The sequence below is a fragment of the Notolepis coatsorum genome (genome assembly GCF_963971535.1).
Source record: "Notolepis coatsorum genome assembly, chromosome: 18".
NCBI lineage: Eukaryota > Metazoa > Chordata > Actinopteri > Aulopiformes > Paralepididae > Notolepis > Notolepis coatsorum.
In genome coordinates this window covers 10,524,143-10,545,427 of record NC_140182.1, presented here as the reverse complement: position 1 = coordinate 10,545,427, position 21,285 = coordinate 10,524,143, and the positions used below count along the sequence as shown (strand labels likewise).

The following is a 21,285-nucleotide window of genomic DNA, read 5'->3' as shown; positions in this document are numbered from 1 at the left end:
CCAGAACCCCTGTCATCAGTCACATCACCCCCGTCCTACGCCAACTACACTGGCTTCCCATTAAACACAGCATAGACTACAAGATCCTCCTCCATACATTCAAGGCCATCCACAACCTCGCCCCTCCATACCTGTCCGACCTCCTCCACATCAACATTCCCGCCCGGTCCCTCAGGTCTGCCTCCTCCATCAACCTGACCGTCCCCCCAGCCCGTCTGTCCACCATGGGGTCAAGAGCCTTCAGCTGCTCTGCCCCCCGCCTTTGGAACTCCCTCCCCCCGACATCAGGTAACATTGACTCCATCATCCCATTCAAAACCCACCTCAAAACCCACCTGTTTAGGCAGGCGTATGTCTGATTTTATTTTATTTTTTAAATGTATTGTGATTGTTAATGAACTGTTTTTAAAATTGTTGTACGGCGACCTTGAGTGTCTTGAAAGGCGCCTTATAAATAAAATGCATTATTATTATTAGTTATTATTATTATTATTATTATTATATTATTATTATTATTATTATTATTATTATTATTATTATTATTTTATTATTATTATTATTATTATTATTATTATTATTATTATCTTTGTTTGATCAATAGTAACCTTTTATATATATATTATTATATTTTTTTATGAAGATTGGTGAAAGTTCATCTTGGTTTGATATTTTTTGTGTCAAATAAAACAAAGGTTATTTGAATGATTTATAGTTTTCAAGAGAAAAAAATCGATTAAATCGTAATCGGATTAAAAAGAAATAATCAGAGATTTTATTTTTAGGCCATATCGCCCAGCCCTAAAACTAAGGGTTTTAAAAGTGTTATATTTCGCTTCTCTTATAATACCAGAGAGAAGGTGAGGAGAATCGACCAGCAACAAAAGCTAAAAAAAAAAGTAATAAAGAAATTTACATTTTAAGATTAAAATCTTTTCCCTGTGGTATCGAAAATGGTATAGAATATCGATACTTTTCAAGGTATCGTATCGAAGTTAGAAATTCCAGTATCGTGACAACACTATTATAAATACACCTCAGACGAGGAACCATATAAGTCCGTTTTAGGCTTTCAGGGGAATGATGTTTTCAAACTTTATTATCTAAAGATGGTGAGTTAGAGTGTTGTGGTCATTCATAGTTAAATACAGTAGAGGTTGAGGACTTTATTATCTAAAGATGGTGAGTTAGAGTGTTGTGTTCATTCATAGTTAAATACAGTAGAGGTTGAGTACTTTATTATCTAAAGATGGTGAGTTAGAGTGTTGTGTTCATTCATAGTTAAAGACAGTAGAGGTTGAGTACTTTATTATCTAAAGATGGTAAGTTAGAGTGTTGTGTTCATTCATAGTTAAATACAGTGGAGGTTGAGAACTTTATTATCTAAAGATGGTAAGTTAGAGTGTTGTGTTCCTTCATAGTTAAAGACAGTAGAGGTTGAGAACTTTATTATCTAAAGATGGTACGTTAGAGTGTTGTGTTCCTTCACAGTTAAAGACAGTAGAGGTTGAGTATTTTATTATCTAAAGATGGTAAGTTAGAGTGTTGTGTTCCTTCATAGTTAAAGACAGTAGAGGTTGAGAACTTTATTATCTAAAGATGGTAAGTTAGAGTGTTGTGTTCATTCATAGTTAAAGATAGAGGTCGAGTACTTTATTATCCAAAGATGGTAAGTTAGAGTGTTGTGTTCATTCATAGTTAAAGACAGTAGAGGTTGAGGACTTTATTATCTAAAGATGGTAAATTAGAGTGTTGTGTTCATTCATAGTTAAAGACAGTAGAGGTTGAGTACTTTATTATCTAAATATGGTCAGTTAGTTTGTGATATGTATCACATTCACACTCCCAAGTGATTTAGATTAACGTTATAACTGCAAATACATGGGATGTCCAAAATATTTCAAAACAGACTTATATGGGTTCTTCTTCTTGCAAGGATTCTATTATCTATTATTCTAGTATCACTGTCTGTCTGTTGTGTTTGAGAAATCCCTCCCTAACATCAAACTAATAACAAATGAGGGGCAGCAGTGAAGTATCATTCTTTGGGAGAGAGAGATAGACTGAGAGAGAAATAGAGAGAGAGAGAGAGAGAGAGAGAGAGAGAGAGAGAGAGAGAGAGAGAGAGAGAGAGAGAGAGAGAGAGAGAGAGAGAGAGAGAGAGAGAGAGAAGAGAGAGAGAGAGAGAGAGAGAGAGAGAGAGAGAGAGAGAGAGAGGAGAGAGAGAGAATGAAAGAGAGAGAGAAAGAAAGAGAGAGAGAGTGATGGAGAAAGAGAGAGAAACAGAGAAAAGGAGAGAGAGAAACAGAGAAAGGGAGAGAGAGAAAGAGAGAGAGATAAATGGAAAGAGAGAGAAAGAGTGAGAGGGGGAGAGAAAGAGAGAAAGGGAGAGAGAAGAGATAGTGAGAGAGAGAGAGAGAGAGAGAGAGAGAGAGAAAGGGAGAGAGAGAAAGGGAGAGAGAGAGAAAGGGAGAGAGAGACACAGACAGAGAGACAGAGAGAGTTCAGTTCAGTTCAGTTCAGTTCAGAGTTTTTATTTGCCACATGGAATCATACCTTTACCTGCCCCCTTATTCCTAAACTAAACAAGTATTTACTTAATGGTCGGCGTACAACCTAATTTACACAAATAATAATTTATACCATTATACAAGAAACACACAATCCACAGTTAAACAAGAAAAAATTAAATAATAATAATAAAGAATAAAGAATAAAAGAAAGAGAAAAAAAAATCTCACTATTCAGATCACATTTGAATAGAGAGACAGAGACAGAGACAGAGAGAAAGTGAGAATATATATTTTGTGAGTGTGTATTATATATACAGTATGTGGGTGTTTGTGTGTGTGTGTGTGTGTGTGTGTGTGTGTGTGTGTGTGTGTGTGTGTGTGTGTGTGTGTGTGTGAGGATGTGGAGTGGATCTAAGGTCCAGCGTGTTTCCAGAATTCATCTAAATTGTTTATCTCTGATTCTAACTCCATGAACCAATGAAAGGACCAGCGGACCAGCGGTCAGATAATAAAGAGACCAGAGAGCAGCGGTCAGGGAATAAAGAGAGCAGAGACCAGCGGTCAGGGAGTAAAGAGAGCAGAGAGCAGCGGTCAGGGAGTAAAGAGACCAGAGAGCAGCGGTCAGGGAGTAAAGAGAGCAGAGAGACCAGCGGTCAGGGAGTAAAGAGAGCAGAGAGACCAGCGGTCAGGGAGTAAAGAGAGCAGAGAGCAGCGGTCAGAGAGTAAAGAGAGCAGAGAGCAGCGGTCAGGGAGTAAAGAGAGCAGAGAGCAGCGGTCAGAGAGTAAAGAGAGCAGAGACCAGCGGTCAGGGAGTAAAGAGAGCAGAGAGCAGCGGTCAGGGAGTAAAGAGACCAGAGAGCAGCGGTCAGGGAGTAAAGAGAGCAGAGAGCAGCGGTCAGAGAGTAAAGAGAGCAGAGAGCAGCGGTCAGGGAGTAAAGAGAGCAGAGAGACCAGCGGTCAGGGAGTAAAGAGAGCAGAGAGCAGCGGTCAGAGAGTAAAGAGAGCAGAGAGCAGCGGTCAGAGAGTAAAGAGAGCAGAGAGCAGCGGTCAGGGAGTAAAGAGAGCAGAGAGACCAGCGGTCAGGGAGTAAAGAGAGCAGAGAGAGCAGCGGTCAGGGAGTAAAGAGAGCAGAGAGCAGCGGTCAGGGAGTAAAGAGAGCAGAGAGACCAGCGGTCAGGGAGTAAAGAGAGCAGAGAGCAGCGGTCAGAGAGTAAAGAGAGCAGAGAGACCAGCGGTCAGGGAGTAAAGAGAGCAGAGACCAGCGGTCAGGGAGTAAAGAGAGCAGAGAGCAGCGGTCAGGGAGTAAAGAGACCAGAGAGCAGCGGTCAGGGAGTAAAGAGACCAGAGAGCAGCGGTCAGGGAGTAAAGAGACCAGAGAGCAGCGGTCAGGGAGTAAAGAGAGCAGAGAGACCAGCGGTCAGGGAGTAAAGAGACCAGAGAGCAGCGGTCAGGGAGTAAAGAGAGCAGAGAGCAGCGGTCAGGGAATAAAGAGAGCAGAGAGACCAGCGGTCAGAGAGTAAAGAGAGCAGAGAGCAGCGGTCAGGGAGTAAAGAGAGCAGAGAGACCAGCGGTCAGAGAGTAAAGAGAGCAGAGGACCAGCGGTCAGAGAGTAAAGAGAGCAGAGAGACCAGCGGTCAGAGAGTAAAGAGACCAGAGAGCAGCGGTCAGGGAGTAAAGAGACCAGAGAGCAGCGGTCAGAGAGTAAAGAGAGCAGAGACCAGCGGTCAGGGAGTAAAGAGAGCAGAGAGAGCAGCGGTCAGTGAGTAAAGAGACCAGAGAGCAGCGGTCAGGGAGTAAAGAGACCAGAGAGCAGCGATCAGAGAGTAAAGAGAGCAGCGGTCAGGGAGTAAAGAGAGCAGAGAGCAGCGGTCAGGGAGTAAAGAGAGCAGAGAGCAGCGGTCAGGGAGTAAAGAGAGCAGAGAGAGCAGCGGTCAGGGAGTAAAGAGAGCAGAGAGCAGCGGTCAGAGAGTAAAGAGAGCAGAGAGCAGCGGTCAGGGAGTAAAGAGAGCAGAGAGAGCAGCGGTCAGGGAGTAAAGAGAGCAGAGAGCAGCGGTCAGGGAGTAAAGAGAGCAGAGAGAGCAGCAATCAGGGAGTAAAGAGAGCAGAGAGACCAGCGGTCAGGGAGTAAAGAGAGCAGAGAGAGCAGCGGTCAGGGAGTAAAGAGAGCAGAGAGACCAGCGGTCAGGGAGTAAAGAGAGCAGAGAGCAGCGGTCAGGGAGTAAAGAGAGCAGAGAGAGCAGCGGTCAGGGAGTAAAGAGAGCAGAGAGAGCAGCGGTCAGGGAGTAAAGAGAGCAGAGAGACCAGCGGTCAGGGAGTAAAGAGACTAGAGAGCAGCGGTCAGGGAGTAAAGAGAGCAGAGAGCAGCGGTCAGGGAGTAAAGAGAGCAGAGAGACCAGCAGTCAGGGAGTAAAGAGAGCAGAGAGACCAGCGGTCAGAGAGTAAAGAGACCAGAGAGCAGCGGTCAGGGAGTAAAGAGAGCAGAGAGAGCAGCGGTCAGGGAATAGGCTGCTAGGTGATGTCAGAGAGACGCTGTCTCCCGCCCCCCCCGCGTCTCACGGCAGCCTGCTGGGAGAACGACAGAGGATGTGACGCACCGAGTGAATACACCGTCCCTTATATACGACCATTGAAAAATCCTACAATTAAGTCTGTCTCGCTTTTCTCTATCAAAACGCTTGTCGTACAGGTGTCGCAAAGACATTTCAAAGGTACACACAGTTGCACGAGGGTTTCGGACAGACAAACCGTAGGGTTTGAAAGCTCTGCGTTGCTAATAAACATTTAAAATATTTTTTATAAACTGGTCAACACGGCTCAAAGCGGCTTTATTTTCGGCTTTGGGTGATCACAGCGCAGGCACATCAGGCACCCAAATCCGTAAATAAAGCCGTGTTGACCAGGTTATAAAAATTATTTAAAATGTTTATTAGCAACACCGAGCAGTTATCGATCGACCTGTACGACAAGCGTTTTGAAAAGCGAGACAGACTTAATTGTAGGATTTTTCAATGGTCGTATATAGAGCTGCCGCGATTACCGCATTACCGCGGTATCGCTGTTACATCACGGCCACCGCAGAGTAGGCTGAATACCGCGTCACCGCTGTTTTTTATAATAATAATAATAAATTACCCTCCTCTCGTTGGGCTTGCGGCTCTGCAGATATACCCTACACCTCTATCGAGGTTCCAAGCGACCCTATTGGGTACCAGAAAAGTCACGTGAAACATTGCAGACCACTGATTGGTCAGAAGAGAGACGCGTCACACGTTTTTTACTTCCTGAATGTCAGCTCATCACAACACGGCTAATAACGTTAGCTTTAACTCTCCGCCGGAGTGGACTACCATCGCTCTTCAGGAGTACTAAACGAGACATAATGATTTTACTGTCTGCAACGAATGTTATAATAAAAGCCCTTCGTTCTATACACTTGTCTGATTGAAAACTTTATTAACAGACCGCAGAATGGGACAACTCAGCACGCTCTGAGCAAAGAAAGGAACTGAGATATGAATAGAGTATTGCTTGCCTTGCTAATGGTCCGGTAAATACGCTGATGTTATTGAACGTATAACTATATAATGTTAATGCCACAAAACGAATGCCTTTATTATAAAGTAGTAACTTTATAGTAATAATAATAAGAAAGGGTCGGGGGGGTTAGGGGTAACCACCCCTGCCCGCGACACCGAGTGAACTGCGCACGACCAGAGTGGAAACTTCGAATCCGTGTTTCACTTTCAATAACTAATGCGTGCTTGCCGAATCCCAAACAATATTCATGCTGCAAAGTCATCCTCTAAAGATAGACATTTAGACTAGAGGCAGGCTATATGCTATAAAGAGTAGACTACTACTAAAAAAAAAAAATGCATTCAAACTTTTTTTTTTAAATTTTTTGTGTGCGTGCGGTAATAACCGCGGCGGTAGGAAATATTTTGCAAATGTGTGCGGTAAGGAAAACATCAATACCGCGGCAGCTCTAGTCGTATATAAGGGACGGTGTATTCACTCGTCCAACCGTGTTGGCGTGCATCACAGTCCCGAAAGGGGCTACACAGAGGGGGTCTCTCTCCAAGCCCTCGTGGTGTCTGTCTCGTGAAGGCCGCTGTGACCTCACTGTCACCCTTTCCTCCGAACTGTGAACGGAACGTGCAATAATGCTAATGTTACTCACTCGTGCCTTGTATTATATATCTTTTGTATTTCTTTCTTAAGATCTCCTTATTTTTAGCATTCGCTTGTATTTAAGTTGTTCATTCTAGTTAGGTATTGTGTGATTGTGGGCCGACTAGAAAAGTAAGTCTTTCATTGTTTAACTGTGCACATGACAATAATAATAAATCATCTTGAATCTTGAATCTTGAGTCTTGAATCTTGACTCTTGACTCTTGAATCTTGATAATGACGAATTGGGGTTTGTTTAAAGACAGCATGTCTCGCTCAGCGTATCAGCGTGAGGGTGTTTCAACCAGGCCCCTTGTCTCCTGAATAACCTACACCTGATAGAAAAACACCAGAGTGGAAAATATGATAATTGCATCGTAGAGAGTGTTCCATCATACGATATCGCTCACTGTCTCCGCTGATTTATGAAATTGAACTTTTGATGTCTTAATAAATTCTGTTATTTTCACCCGTGATGTCATTACATAAACAGAGAGGTATGTAATTCTGCAAAAAAAAAATCTCGCAATGAAACTTTCCAAAAGCGGCCTTTCAACGAGGCCGGCGGCTGCTGCCATCGCTTTGACCTCCGGCGAGGTCCCCGAGAGCAGCTCCTAACAGATGGAACGGGGATTCGAACACACGGTGACTTTTACATCAATTAAATCACCTCCCGCTCATGTGAGCTGTACTCTGCTCTGCTGACATTATAGTCATTACAGGCCCATGCAAATGGTGCCTATATTCACTGTACATCTACAGTACATACTGCTGTCTACAACTGCCCTACACTGTAACCATAGTAACCACCTACCTCATCCTACAGTCTACCCATCTAACTCTGTATGATAGCATGTACAATAGTGCTGTGTATACCGTATAACTCTGTATGATAGCATATAAAGAGACAGTCTGTCTGTCTGTCTGTCTGTCTGTCTGTCTGTCTGTCTCTCTCTCTCTCTCTCTCTCTCTCTCTCTCTCTCTCTCTCTCTCTCTCTCTCTCGCTCTCTCTCTCTCTCTCTCTCCTCTGGGGTCCTTTAGGTCAGTAATATCAGTCCCACATACACACCCACCATTTTTTTTTTTTTTACTTCTAATTTACATGCTATACTATGTTATTTTATTTCATACTTATCTTGTCTGCACAGTCTCTGGAGCGTAACAGTAAGAAGCATTTTGTATAAAAGTATTCTGTACTTCTGTATGACAACTATTAAAGAAACTTGAACTTGAACCCCTTGTTGTCTGTCTGTCTGTCTGTCTGTCTGTCTGTCTGTCTGTCTGTCTGTCTGTCTGTCTGTCTGTCTGTCTGTCTGTCTGTCTGTCTGTCTGTCTGTCTGTCTGTCTGTCTGTCCATCTGTCACAAGAATTCCTAAAAACGTTACTGCTCCCAGAGTTTTCGCACCATGGTCAGGAGTAACACCTCAACTCTGGCTCCATCAGGAATGGCTGCTGTTACTTTGTGGAAAGTTTCGGTGCCTGCCGTGGGAATTCCCCCTCTTGTGGGCAATTTTGCCCCATACAGTAGATATGAATAGTGGAATGTTTCAGATTTAGAGTGTGGCAGTTTGTTTTCTAACTCATCACATGAAACGCCATGTTTCACTTTTGCTTCATCGATGTTTCTTTGATGTGTTTTTTTTTTTGTATTTAATTTTTTTTATTATTTTTTAAACAAACACATAAACAAACATGACAACACACGATTAGATATACAAGCATTGTAAAACAGTGTACATCAGTTAACTCACCGTTGGATAAATGTCTTATACAAGATATACCCCTAATACCTGCTATCTATTCCCCTACACACATATGCTCTTGCTCGCACCCCCCGCCCTGGACCCCCCAATGGATAATCCATCCATTATCCTTCGTTCCTAACCAGACACTACCATTAAATGCTAGCTTTTATTCTCTCCACCACTTCTAACCACATTGTCAATTTGGATTCATTGAGACCCAAAATTCTTGCTGTAGATATTTCTAGATAAATCACATCGAGATATGTAAGAATCCAGACCTTTCGGCAAATTTTTTCCGGTTGAAACCATCGTGATGCTATCAGTTTTTTAGCCACTGTAATACCAGATAAAACCAATCTCTTTTGCTGTATAGGTACTGCATATTCAAAAACATCATTCAGCAGTAATATAGAGGGGTGTACAGGTATATTCAGAATTAAGAGATTTGATAATTGCTGGGTCACTTCTTCCCAAAATATCTTAACTGGTGGGCAGTCCCAATACATGTGCATAAATGTTCCCTCGTCCCCATTTGTACATACGGAGCATTTGGAGTCTTGTTTAAGACCAATTCTGTTCAGTCTTATAGGAGTCAAGTATGTCCTATGAATATAGTTAAGATTGATTTGTTGATGGTCCGGGTTCCTTGATGCAAGTCGAACATTTGCCCAGGCTTCTTGCCAATCAAAATCTTTTTCTAGGTCTGGTATATCCCTCCTCCAAACAGAGTCTAGGTGGAGGGTTTGTTACGAAGCCGTTAGTAATTGATGATACAAATCTGATACAAAACCTCTCGATGTCTCTCTTTCATAGAAAAATTTGTGGTATCTGTGGTGTGCAATTGGTATCCTTAATGGAACACTGTGAGTCTTCAAACATAACAATAATTGTGCGTAAAAAATATATGTGGAACCGGTGAGATTAAATTTTTTTTCTATTTCATCATAGCTACAAATACCCTGTTTGTTGAAAACATCTCCTAATGTATGCATGTCTTGCTTTTCCCATCTAGGGAATCTTATAGGTCGTTTTCTAATCAGGAGTGCATTGTTATTGAATAAGGGAGTATGATTATGCCATTTATGTGGATTAGAATATTTTTTGTGTGTTTCACGCCATATCCGGATTGCATGTGTAATTATGGGGCCAAATTTCAGTTCGCATTGCTTAATTGATATTTTGGTGTATACTATGTCCTGCAGTCTCTGTGGTGCTACTATATTTACTTCTAAATTTCTCCAGGATACTGATGCTTGGGGTTCAAACCAGGTTGTCAGTGGTCTTAAAGTGTACGCCTTAAAATAGTGGAAACAATTTGGGATTGCCATCCCTCCGTCGGCTTTGTTTCTCTGTGCGGTGGATCTTTTTATACGTGGTGGTTTGTTATTCCAAATAAATTTATATGCGGAAGAGTGTAATTTTTTCCAGTAACCATCTGGAGGGGGTAACGGAAGCATTGAGCTGATGAAGTTGATTCTAGGTAAGACATCCATCTTAACTATTGAAACCCGTGCCTGTATTGAGTTTTTAAGTTTTGACCACCTGTCAAGGTCGTATTTGATTTTATTTTGGATTTCTATGTAATTGTGTTTCACTGTTTGGCTTATGGTAGGGAATACTTCAACTCCCAAGCATCTAAAGTGTTTAACCATTGGTATTTCTTCTGGAATGTCTGTCTGTCTGTCTGTCTGTCTGTCTGTCTGTCTGTCTGTCCATCCGTCACAAGAATTCCTAAAAACGTTACTGCTCCCAGAGTTTTCGCACCATGGTCAGGAGTAACACCTCAACTCTGGCTCCATCAGGAATGGCTGCTGTTACTTTGTGGAAAGTTTCGGTGCCTGCCGTGGGAATTCCCCCTCTTGTGGGCAATTTTGCCCCATACAGTAGATATGAATAGTGGAATGTTCCAGTGTGGCAGTTTGTTTTCTAACTCATCACATGAAACGCCATGTTTCACTTTTGCTTCATTGATGTTTCTTTGATGTGGTTTTTAAAGTTTAAAGTTTAAAAGTTTGTCTGGGCAGGTGCAGCTTATCACTGTAAGTAGTAGAGAGTAGGGATGGGAATTTTAAAGAAAAATCCAGATTGCATGCTACACTCGAGTGATCGTGTATTACTCGTAAAGAAAAAAAATAATATATATATATATTTTTTTTACTTAATTTTGTTCATTCACGTATATATTTAAGCAAACCAACAAACAGTTATAATCTTACACATACATGTGAAACAAATATGTACAAAATAAAAAAGATTTATTTTTTCATAAAAATTATTAATAATTTAAGATCGATTTTTCTCATAGCTACGTGATTACTCACGCCCATCCCTAGTAGAGAGTAGGAGAGAGTAGGAGAGTATTAGTACCTGCACAATGAGCACCTGCGCAGGCTTGCTGGTGATCAGCTCCCTGGTACACTATCATACATGCTAGTAGTACTCAGTGTATATCATACATGCTAGTAGTACTCAGTGTATATCATACATGCTAGTAGTACTCAGTGTATATCATACATGCTAGTAGTACTCAGTGTATATCATACATGCTAGTAGTACTCAGTGTATATCATACATGCTAGTAGTACTCAGTGTATATCATACATGCTAGTAGTACTCAGTGTATATCATACATGCTAGTAGTACTCAGTGTATATCATACATGCTAGTAGTACTCAGTGTATATCATACATGCTAGTAGTACTCAGTGTATATCATACATGCTAGTAGTACTCAGTGTATATCATACATGCTAGTAGTACTCAGTGTATATCATACATGCTAGTAGTACTCAGTGTATATCATACATAGCCGTACTCAGTGTGTATAGTACATATTAGTACTCAGTGTGTATAGTACACAGTAGTACTCAGTGTGTATTGTAGTACTCACTCAGTGTGTATAGTACATATTAGTACTCAGTGTGTATAGTACACAGTAGTACTCAGTGTGTATTGTAGTACTCACTCAGTGTGTATAGTACACAGTAGTACTCAGTGTGTATAGTACACAGTAGTACTCAGTGTGTATAGTACATATTAGTACTCAGTGTGTATAGTACACAGTAGTACTCAGTGTGTATAGTACATATTAGTACTCAGTGTGTATAGTAGTACTCACTCAGTGTGTATAGTACATATTAGTACTCAGTGTGTATAGTACATATTAGTACTCAGTGTGTATAGTACATATTAGTACTCAGTGTGTATAGTACATATTAGTACTCAGTGTGTATAGTACACAGTAGTACTCAGTGTGTATTGTAGTACTCACTCAATGTGTATAGTACATATTAGTACTCAGTGTGTATAGTACACAGTAGTACTCAGTGTGTATTGTAGTACTCACTCAGTGTGTATAGTACATATTAGTACTCAGTGTGTATAGTACACAGTAGTACTCAGTGTGTATAGTACACAGTAGTACTCAGTGTGTATAGTACATATTAGTACTCAGTGTGTATAGTACATATTAGTACTCAGTGTGTATAGTACACAGTAGTACTCAGTGTGTATAGTACATATTAGTACTCAGTGTGTATAGTACACAGTAGTACTCAGTGTGTATAGTACATATTAGTACTCAGTGTGTATAGTACACAGTAGTACTCAGTGTGTATAGTACATATTAGTACTCAGTGTGTATAGTACACAGTAGTACTCAGTGTGTATAGTACACAGTAGTACTCAGTGTGTATAGTAGTACTCGGTGTGTAGAGCAGTGGTTCCCAAACTATTTTTAACCAAGGCACCTCTGAAAGTACTATAATTCTGTCGGTGGCATATTTAAAACTGAGACATTAGTCATGAACCCTTTTCAGAATAAAGTTCCATCAAACTAATTGATAAAAAAAAATGTGTCCTTATGAGCAAATGAGATAAATGAGCAAATAACAATTGTTTAAAATGTAATTTCAATGAAAATAAAAATATTAGCAGACCCTTTTGGATTTTGAATGGAAATTGTTACGTACCATTTAACAAGTATAGTGAGAACACAGGCTTTAACAAGATTTCATAGAATGTGATCTTCCTGAGAGATTGAGAGCGAGTCTGGTATCGCGAGCACTCTCTCCTCCCATCTCTCTCCCCATCTCCTTCCTCTCCCCCCTCTCTCCCCTTCTCTCTCTCTCTCTCTCTCTCTCTCTCTCTCTCTCTCTCCGCTCTCTCTCTCTCTCTCTCCCCTTCTCTCTCTCTCTCACTCTCACTCTCACTCTCACTCTCTCTATCTCACTCTCACTCTCACTCTCTCTCTCTCTCTATCCTCTCTCTCTCTCTTCTCTCTCTCTCTCTCTCTCTCTCTCTCTCTCTCTCTCTCTCTCTCCCTCAATATAATAATGCACGTTGAGATAGAGTTTGTCTCCAGAAGGCAAAAGATAAGATAAGATAAGATATTCCTTTATAGTCACAGCAGCAGGGGGGGTGTGGGCAGGGTAATAGTAGAAAGACATAAATATAGGCAATAGAATTTACTCTGAATATAGAAATATGAACAAAAGAAATATGGACAAAAATAAACAGCGTAAACTAAAATAACAGCGTAAACTATATAATTAACTCTGAATATAAAAAACGTCAAACTGTCATTGCTGACACTAGCTGACCAGGCGGGTGTATTTCCCGGGAACAAAAGCATTCATTCTGAACGTCACATCACTGATGCTTGAAATGTGTGAACTTAGTGAAACAACGTGGCAAACGTACTAAATGTTGCTACCTTCTTGTCTGACTCTGGAGAAGACAGTAAGCACATTTCCCACAAGATAAGATAAGATAAAATATTCCTTTATTGATCCCCTTGGGGAAATTCAGGCATCATAGCAGCATGGGGGAGGGGGGAGCGGAGGTACAGGTAGGATAAACAATAATAACAAATCAATATAATTAACTCTGGACATGTGCATAATGGACAAACAAGGTGCGAGATGAGGGTATGTATGCCCTGTCAGTTATATTTGCCCTACAATAAATTGTTACAATATATAATCTAATAATCCAATAATCTAAATCTAATCTAATATATAATCTGAAAAAAAAATATATAACTAAATGCTAAATGCTAAATATATGCAATATATAATCTAATAATCCAAAAATCGAAAATCTAATCTAATATATAATCTAAAAATGCTAAATGCTAAATATATGATCTGATGAAGTATACAGTATTCACATAAGGTGCGGTATGCATAAGGTAGTATATTGTCCTTTTAGGTTCCTAGTAGTTGGATGTCTGGCAGCAGTCCCTGCCCACTGTTGTGGAGCCTGATGGCCGCTGGTATGAAGGACTGGCCGAGGCGGTTAGCTGAGTGTCGGGGGGGGTATGAGTCTGTGACTGAACGTGCTTCTCATCTTGACTAGCTTGTCGTAGAGGGGGTGGTGGGAGGGGTTCTCCAGGATAGCAGCCAGCTTCCTTCTCATCCCCCTCTCTGCCACCACCTCTTGTCTGACCAGCTCGACTCCCACCACGGAGCTAGCGCGGAGCTAATGTTGTTCCTTTAGCCCTTTAGTCTTAGAAACAAGCCTCTAATGGTGTAATGCACACAGCAGTAGCTACCCAGGTAGAAGGCTAAAGAAAGGTTATGTTAGCTATTAGGGGTGGGAATCGCCAGAGACCTCTCGATACTATACTATCGCGATACTTGCGTCACGATATGATATTTTTTTATCAAATTTAATTTATTACCTTTTTTCAACTGCAAAGTAAAACTTTGTCAACATGTTTTATCTAATAAAATAAAGGTCAGTCTGTTCATCTCACTTCAATAATTTTTATTGCAGAACATGGTATTTTCTCAAGCAGACAGATGTAAACACTGTAATCTGTGTTGCATGTACCTGACAAACTGAACTGTTTGTATTACAGTCACCCTGATGTAAACAAGACGAAAGTCTTTCCCTTTGATCTGCATCCCCTTAACAATTGTGTGTATTGAGCCGTACTGTATTGTACCCATTCTGCAATCTGTTAAATAAAGTTTTCATTCATTCATCCATGGATCCGAAGGAGACCAGCCTTGAACTTGAACAAGACACTGTGACGGAATGTACCTTTAACCCTTTCACTACCACACTACCAAAGGGTTAACCCATTCACCGCGACAATATGGAAGGTTAACCTTCAATGCCACACGACAAAGTGTTAACCCTTTCACACCCACACTACAGAAGGTTAACCATTTTCACTACCACACTACAGACGGTTAACCCTTTCACAACCACACTACATAATGTTAACCCGTTCACTACCACACTACAGACGGTTAACCCCTTTCACAACCACTACATTATGTTAACCCTTTCACAACCACATACAGAAGGTTAACCATTTTCACTACCACACTACAGACGGTTACCCTTTCACAACCACACTACATAATGTTAAACCTTTCACTACCACACTACAGATGGTTAACCCTTTCACAACCACTACATTATGTTAACCCTTTCACAACCACACTACAAGAAGGTTAACCCTTTCACAACCACTACAGAAGGTTAACCATGTTCACTACCACACTACAGACGGTTACCCCTTTCACAACCACTACATTATGTTAACCCTTTCACAACCACACTACAGAAGGTTAACACTTTCACAACCACACTACAGAAGGTTAACCATGTTCACTACCACACTACAGACGGTTAACCCTTTCACACCACACTACATAATGTTAACCCTTTCACTACCACACTACAGACGGTTAACCCTTCACAACCACTACATTATGTTAACCCTTTCACAACCACACTACAGAAGGTTAACCCTTTCACTACCACACTACAGACGGTTAACCATTTCACAACCACACTACAGAAGGGTAACCCTGTAGTGGTGTGGTAGTGAAAGGTTAACCTTCTGTAGTAGTGTGGTAGTGAAAGGTTAATCGTCTGTAGTATGGTAGTGAAAGAGTTAACCGTCTGTAGTGTGGCAGTGAAAGGGTTAACATTATGTAGTGTGGCAGTGAAAGGGTGATAAAGCTCCAATAGGCATCGCTGTAACTGTTGGCTATCTGTTGGCTGTATGTCCGGGGCTGTGTGCAGCATGTGTCCGTGTGTGGTTACTTGGCAACAGTTGGGAATGTCTGCAGGTCTGCTTCTCTCTCTCTCTCTCTCTCTCTGCAGAGCCAGACGGAGAAACAAAGGGATACGCGGTCCTGACGATGATTCCCGTTGTCCTCTCACAAGGTGGAAAGGGGATTTACAGTAAGTCATGCGACTCCCTCCGTTAAGCCTGACACTCTTACATAAGGCATCAGCGTGTGATGACCCCCCCCCCCCCCCCCCACCCCCCACGTGAGTGTGTGTGTGAAAATCACAATAATTGTTCCTTGAGCATGCATTCGAAACTTTGGACTCAAATACACGCCTAGCCGGTGTTGTTGAATGTAACGAATATAGAATAGAATAGAAGTACTTTATTGATCCCGAGGGGAAAATTCAGCACTACAGATCGCTCACAAAAGACATTTAGGTAGTAAAAATGTGTATATATACACCACACACACACACACACACACAGACACACACACACACACAGACACACACACACAGACACACATACACAACACACACAACACACACACAACACACACAGACACAGGCAGAACTGATACAATGTTACCATAAATGTGTATATATACACACACACACAACACACACAGGCACACACACAAAACACAGACACCACACACACACACACACACACACACACACACACACACACACACACAACACACACACACAGACACATACACACCACACACACACACACACACACACACACACACACACACACACACACACACACACACACACACACACACACACACACACACACACACACACACACACACACACACACACACACACACACACACAAGCAGAACTGATACAATGTTACCATAAATGTGTATATATATGTATATATATATAAAATATATATACAAATTGATATCATTGGTAACATTGTATCAGTTCTGCCCGTGTGCATGGGTGGTCATGTGTGTGTGTGTAGCCGTGGGGGGGCAGAGGGTACAATGGGCAGTGGGGCTGCACCACTAGGGAATCATAATAGGCAATCGTTTGTATCACATGATAATTACGGCCTTTAGTTGATGCCGCAGCTGATCTAGACTGTTTTCAGCTGTCTAGGACGCAGCTTAGCACGTGCACACACACACACACACACACACACACACACACACACACACACACACACGCACACACACACACAACCACAATACACACACACACACACACACGCACACACACACGCACGCGCACGCACGCACGCACGCACACACGCACGCACGCACGCACACACACACACACACACACACACACACACACACACACACACACACACACACACAACAGACACACACACACAAACACACCACACACACACACACACACACACACAGAAAACACACACACACACACACACACACACACACACACACACAGCATTCCTTAACACATTGACGAGCAAACACATATACACTTCCTCAGGAGGCCGTTCACTCAAAATGCATAAACACCATCCAGACTAAACCTAGACACAGATTAGCCAGAGTGACACCAGTCACCATAGTCTATATTAATACTACCATTATGACTTACTACCATAGTGTCTTTATACCTGTATCACTGTACATATTAATACTACCAGTATGACTTACTACCATACTGTCTTTATACCTGTATCACTGTACATATTAATACTACCAGTATGACTTACTACCATAGTGTCTTTATACCTGTATCACTGTACATATTAATACTACCAGTATGACTTACTACCATAGTGTCTTTATACCTGTATCACTGTGCATATTAATACTACCATTATGACTTACTACCATACTGTCTCTATACCTGTATCACTGTACATATTAATACTACCATTATGACTTACTACCATAGTGTCTTTATACCTGTATCACTGTACATATTAATACTACCATTATGACTTACTACCATAGTGTCTCTATACCTGTATCACTGTACATATTAATACTACCAGTATGACTTACTACCACTTTATACCTGTATCACTGTACATATTAATACTACCAGTATGACTTACTACCATAGTGTCTTTATACCTGTATCACTGTACATATTAATACTACCATTATGATTTACTACCATAGTGTCTTTATACCTGTATCACTGTACATATTAATACTACCAGTATGACTTACTACCATAGTGTCTTTATACCTGTATCACTGTACATATTATACTACCATATGACTTACTACCATAGTGTCTTTATACCTGTATCACTGTACATATTAATACTACAACTCTGTACATACATCGGATTAGCACTATTACTTAGTAGTACTCATTTATTTATACCCAGTTTAATTACCTGCACATTGTATATTACTGTTGCACTTACTGTTACATTGCACTCTGGTTGGATGCCAAACTTATTTTCGTTGTACTGTACTTGTGTTGCATGATGACAATACATTTGAATCAAATCAAATCAAATCAAATCAAATCAAATCAAAATCTAATATAATATAATATAATCTAATATAATCTAATCTAAAAGGTTAAGAATAACTGGACGAGTGGCACCAAGATCATCATTGTACTCAGAGAGGCTTAATGGATGATGTATTAAATAAAGATTTCAAATCAAATCAAATCAAAATATGTATTGGTTGGATGCCAAACCTTTTTTGGTTGTACTGTACTTGTGCTGCGCGATGACAATACATTTGAATCGAATCTCTAACATGTACACACAGACACACACATGTACACACACACACAGACGCGCACACACAGACATGTCACACGCACACACCATGTGCATGACCCCCACACACACATGTACACACACACACAGGCGTGCGTGCACACACACATTAGCACATCTAGCACACTCTCAGAAGTAGAACAGAAAAAGCATTTCATATAAAAGTATTCTGTATTTTTGTATGACAACTAAATAAAGAAACTTTAAAACTTGAAACTTGAAACATACACATGCACACTACAACACACACACACATGCACACACGCACACACACACGCACACACACGCACGCACACACACACAACGCACACACGCACACACACTACACACACACACACACACACACACACGCACACACACACACACACGTGTTCCTCCTCAGTCACATTAACCATTTACATCCGCCAGCAGTGGGGCCTTCAGAGCGGCATCCCCCCCCCCCCCCCCTTCCCGCCCCCCGGGTTAAAAATCCAACACCCCCAAAATAACCTGTGATGGAGAGTCATTAGCAGCGTCGGCTCCGCCCCCCTCCTCCTTCCTCCCACCGACGACCTCCTCTTTTAATAGAAAACAAAAGGCAATTACCCCCGGATCCCTAAGAGGTCATTAAAGATGCTGTATAGAGAGACGCCCTGCTCCCTTTGTAGACCTAATCCCTCGATTAATAGCGGCGGAGAGACGGCGGAGCGGCTCGGGTTACACATGTGATTATTATTCGCAGGCTGGCCCAGCTGCCCCGACATGATGCCATCATCATGGTGCCGGTTTGGACGAGGAGCGGTGCTTCCTTCCCAGAGGGTGTTTGGCCGCCGATCTCTCCTCTCAAACACAGACACAGACGCGGGGCACACGACACGAGGGAGTCACAAGCAAAACGCGACGACATCCATAGGGCTTCCCTCGTGCCCCCGAGACTCACTCACTCTGTGTGGCATAACCAGCTGACGTGGGATCAGGTGTCCCCGCTGACAGTACTAACCTTGCACCATTAGAGTGCTGACCCTTTATCAGTTCAAACGGTTCACGTTTCAAACGTGCCTTCCACGCGGGCGACATTATCTTTCGGTACAAGATGGCGGCTCAATTTGGCGCCTGTCACCGTAGGCGATAATGCCCCCCCCCCCCCCCGGACGTCACATCGACACAAATGGCCGAGATATTGAGCGCAGAGACTCAATTTCATCGGCGACCCAAAAATTGCATGTGTGTTCCTGTGTGTGTCGCCCATCGCATGTGTGTGTGTGTCACTGCAGGATAAATAAAAGACTTCTTCAAAAAGTCAGTTATATAATTATATTCTTCTTCAATGAGTCTCCAAATGGTGGTGATACCATCTTTTTCTAAATTGTTCAAATGACCTATATTGTGACCACTATGATTATCACAGCCACATGAAACTACTGGAAACTAGAGACCTACGGTATATAGACCATTCTTGACAAAATCTTGAATGTCAAAGGTTAGTGGTCAAAATGGTTTGATATTGCACCAAACGTGAGTAACTAATAGTATTAATTCAGAAATTCTGGAGCAACTTATTAGACATACCTTTGTCATTATATGTACGTTATAATGTCCCTAGGTTGTACTTCGCTTAGGTTGTTTGTAGGGTTGTAGGGTTCGCTGGCCGCGTGGACCGAGCGCCTCACTCACCTGATGAGCCCAGGAAGTAGCGCTCGAGGGCGGAGCCAAAGCCGGAGGGGTTGTCCCTCAAGTCGCTGACGGTGAACGGCTGCATGCTGGCGTTCTGGTCGTTGATTGGCCAGCTCTGACCCCTCTGACCCCGCACACTGGCACCGCCGTACCACGATGTGTTGGCCATGGAGAAGCAGTCCTAGTGAGTGAGAGAGAGAGAGAGAGAGGGAGAGAGAGAGAGAGAGAGAGAGAGAGAGAGAGAGAGAGAGAGAGAGAGAGAGAGAGAGAGAGAGAGAGAGATTTCTTTATTTCAGATCCCCATTAGAGGCAGCGACTATTCTTCCTGGGGTCTGGATACAAACTAGAGCTGGGCCGTTAACGGCGTTAACGTGCTGCGTTAACGCGATACTAGTATCGCGCGATAATATAATTGACGCAGTTAATCTAAAGAAATTATGATGTCAATTTTTTTTTTTTACCTTTATTTACCCAGGGTAGGTTCGCTGAGCACGGATGCTCTTTTTCAGGAACGCCCTGCTTCACATTCACACAGTTCCATTCACACCTGGGAGCTGCCCAGTACAACCACAGTTGACACCAATGGCCACTGAGCAACTCCACTGGAGCAGTTGATTTGCATTGGCAGGGTTTGGCCCTGTCTGGCACCCAACGGGAAAAATATTATAGGCACTATAAGTAGACACCGCTACATAAAACAAGCTGGTCTGCCTGAGTGACTGGTGGAAGAAGGAGAAATAGAGATTGGACTGATTGAGTCAAGCCATGTCACATAGTTCAAGTTTGAAATGCTTCTTTCTGTTTTGCTCCTGTGAGTGTGCTAGATACTGTACTGTACTGGTAATATTATTTATTTGTGTTAACTTCTGAATAAAACAACTTATTAAACACAAGTACATCTTATTGAACATTATTTTGATATTTCATTACCAATTATCATAGCAAAACAGCTTTTTCAAACAGTCTGTAATGCATTTTGGAAACGGGAGATGGGCTCATGGTGTAATGGGCCACCTGGCCTGAGAAACATAAGGAGGGAAAAAAAAGTAAGGACTTACTTCTGGTCATTATTTGGGTAGAACACACATATTTTGAATGCCTTCGGCAGATTTTTTTTTTGGGCCATTTTAATCTAGATTAATCTAGATTAAATCCAGGATTGCAGATAGATTAATCTAGATTAAAGAAATTAATCTATGCCCACCTCGAATACAAACATATAAAAAACAAACAATAATATTATAATAATAATATAATAAAAATAATAACAATTATGAATGTATATAAATGGTTTGTTCATGATTAGTTCATTATCTACAAATACCTTATAAATGTATTATAACAGGGTGTTATTATAAAGTGCTACCGAATAATCAATAAAACAACATAAAAAACTAAAATATACAAACAAATATAGAACATTAAAC

At 41.6% G+C, this 21,285-nt stretch overlaps 1 protein-coding gene across 1 annotated transcript in view; it reads right to left on the bottom strand.

Annotated features, from left to right (window-relative positions):
- LOC311244825 (SITS-binding protein) overlaps positions 1-21,285 on the bottom strand; it is a gene marked incomplete at both ends in the record, with an annotated part of 79,399 nt that overhangs the window by 45,404 nt on the left and 12,710 nt on the right. Inside the window, one exon of the mRNA XM_084334508.1 lies at positions 19,859-20,039. Coding sequence (XP_084190634.1) covers positions 19,859-20,039 — 181 coding nt within the window. The remainder of the gene's footprint in view (positions 1-19,858; positions 20,040-21,285) is intronic.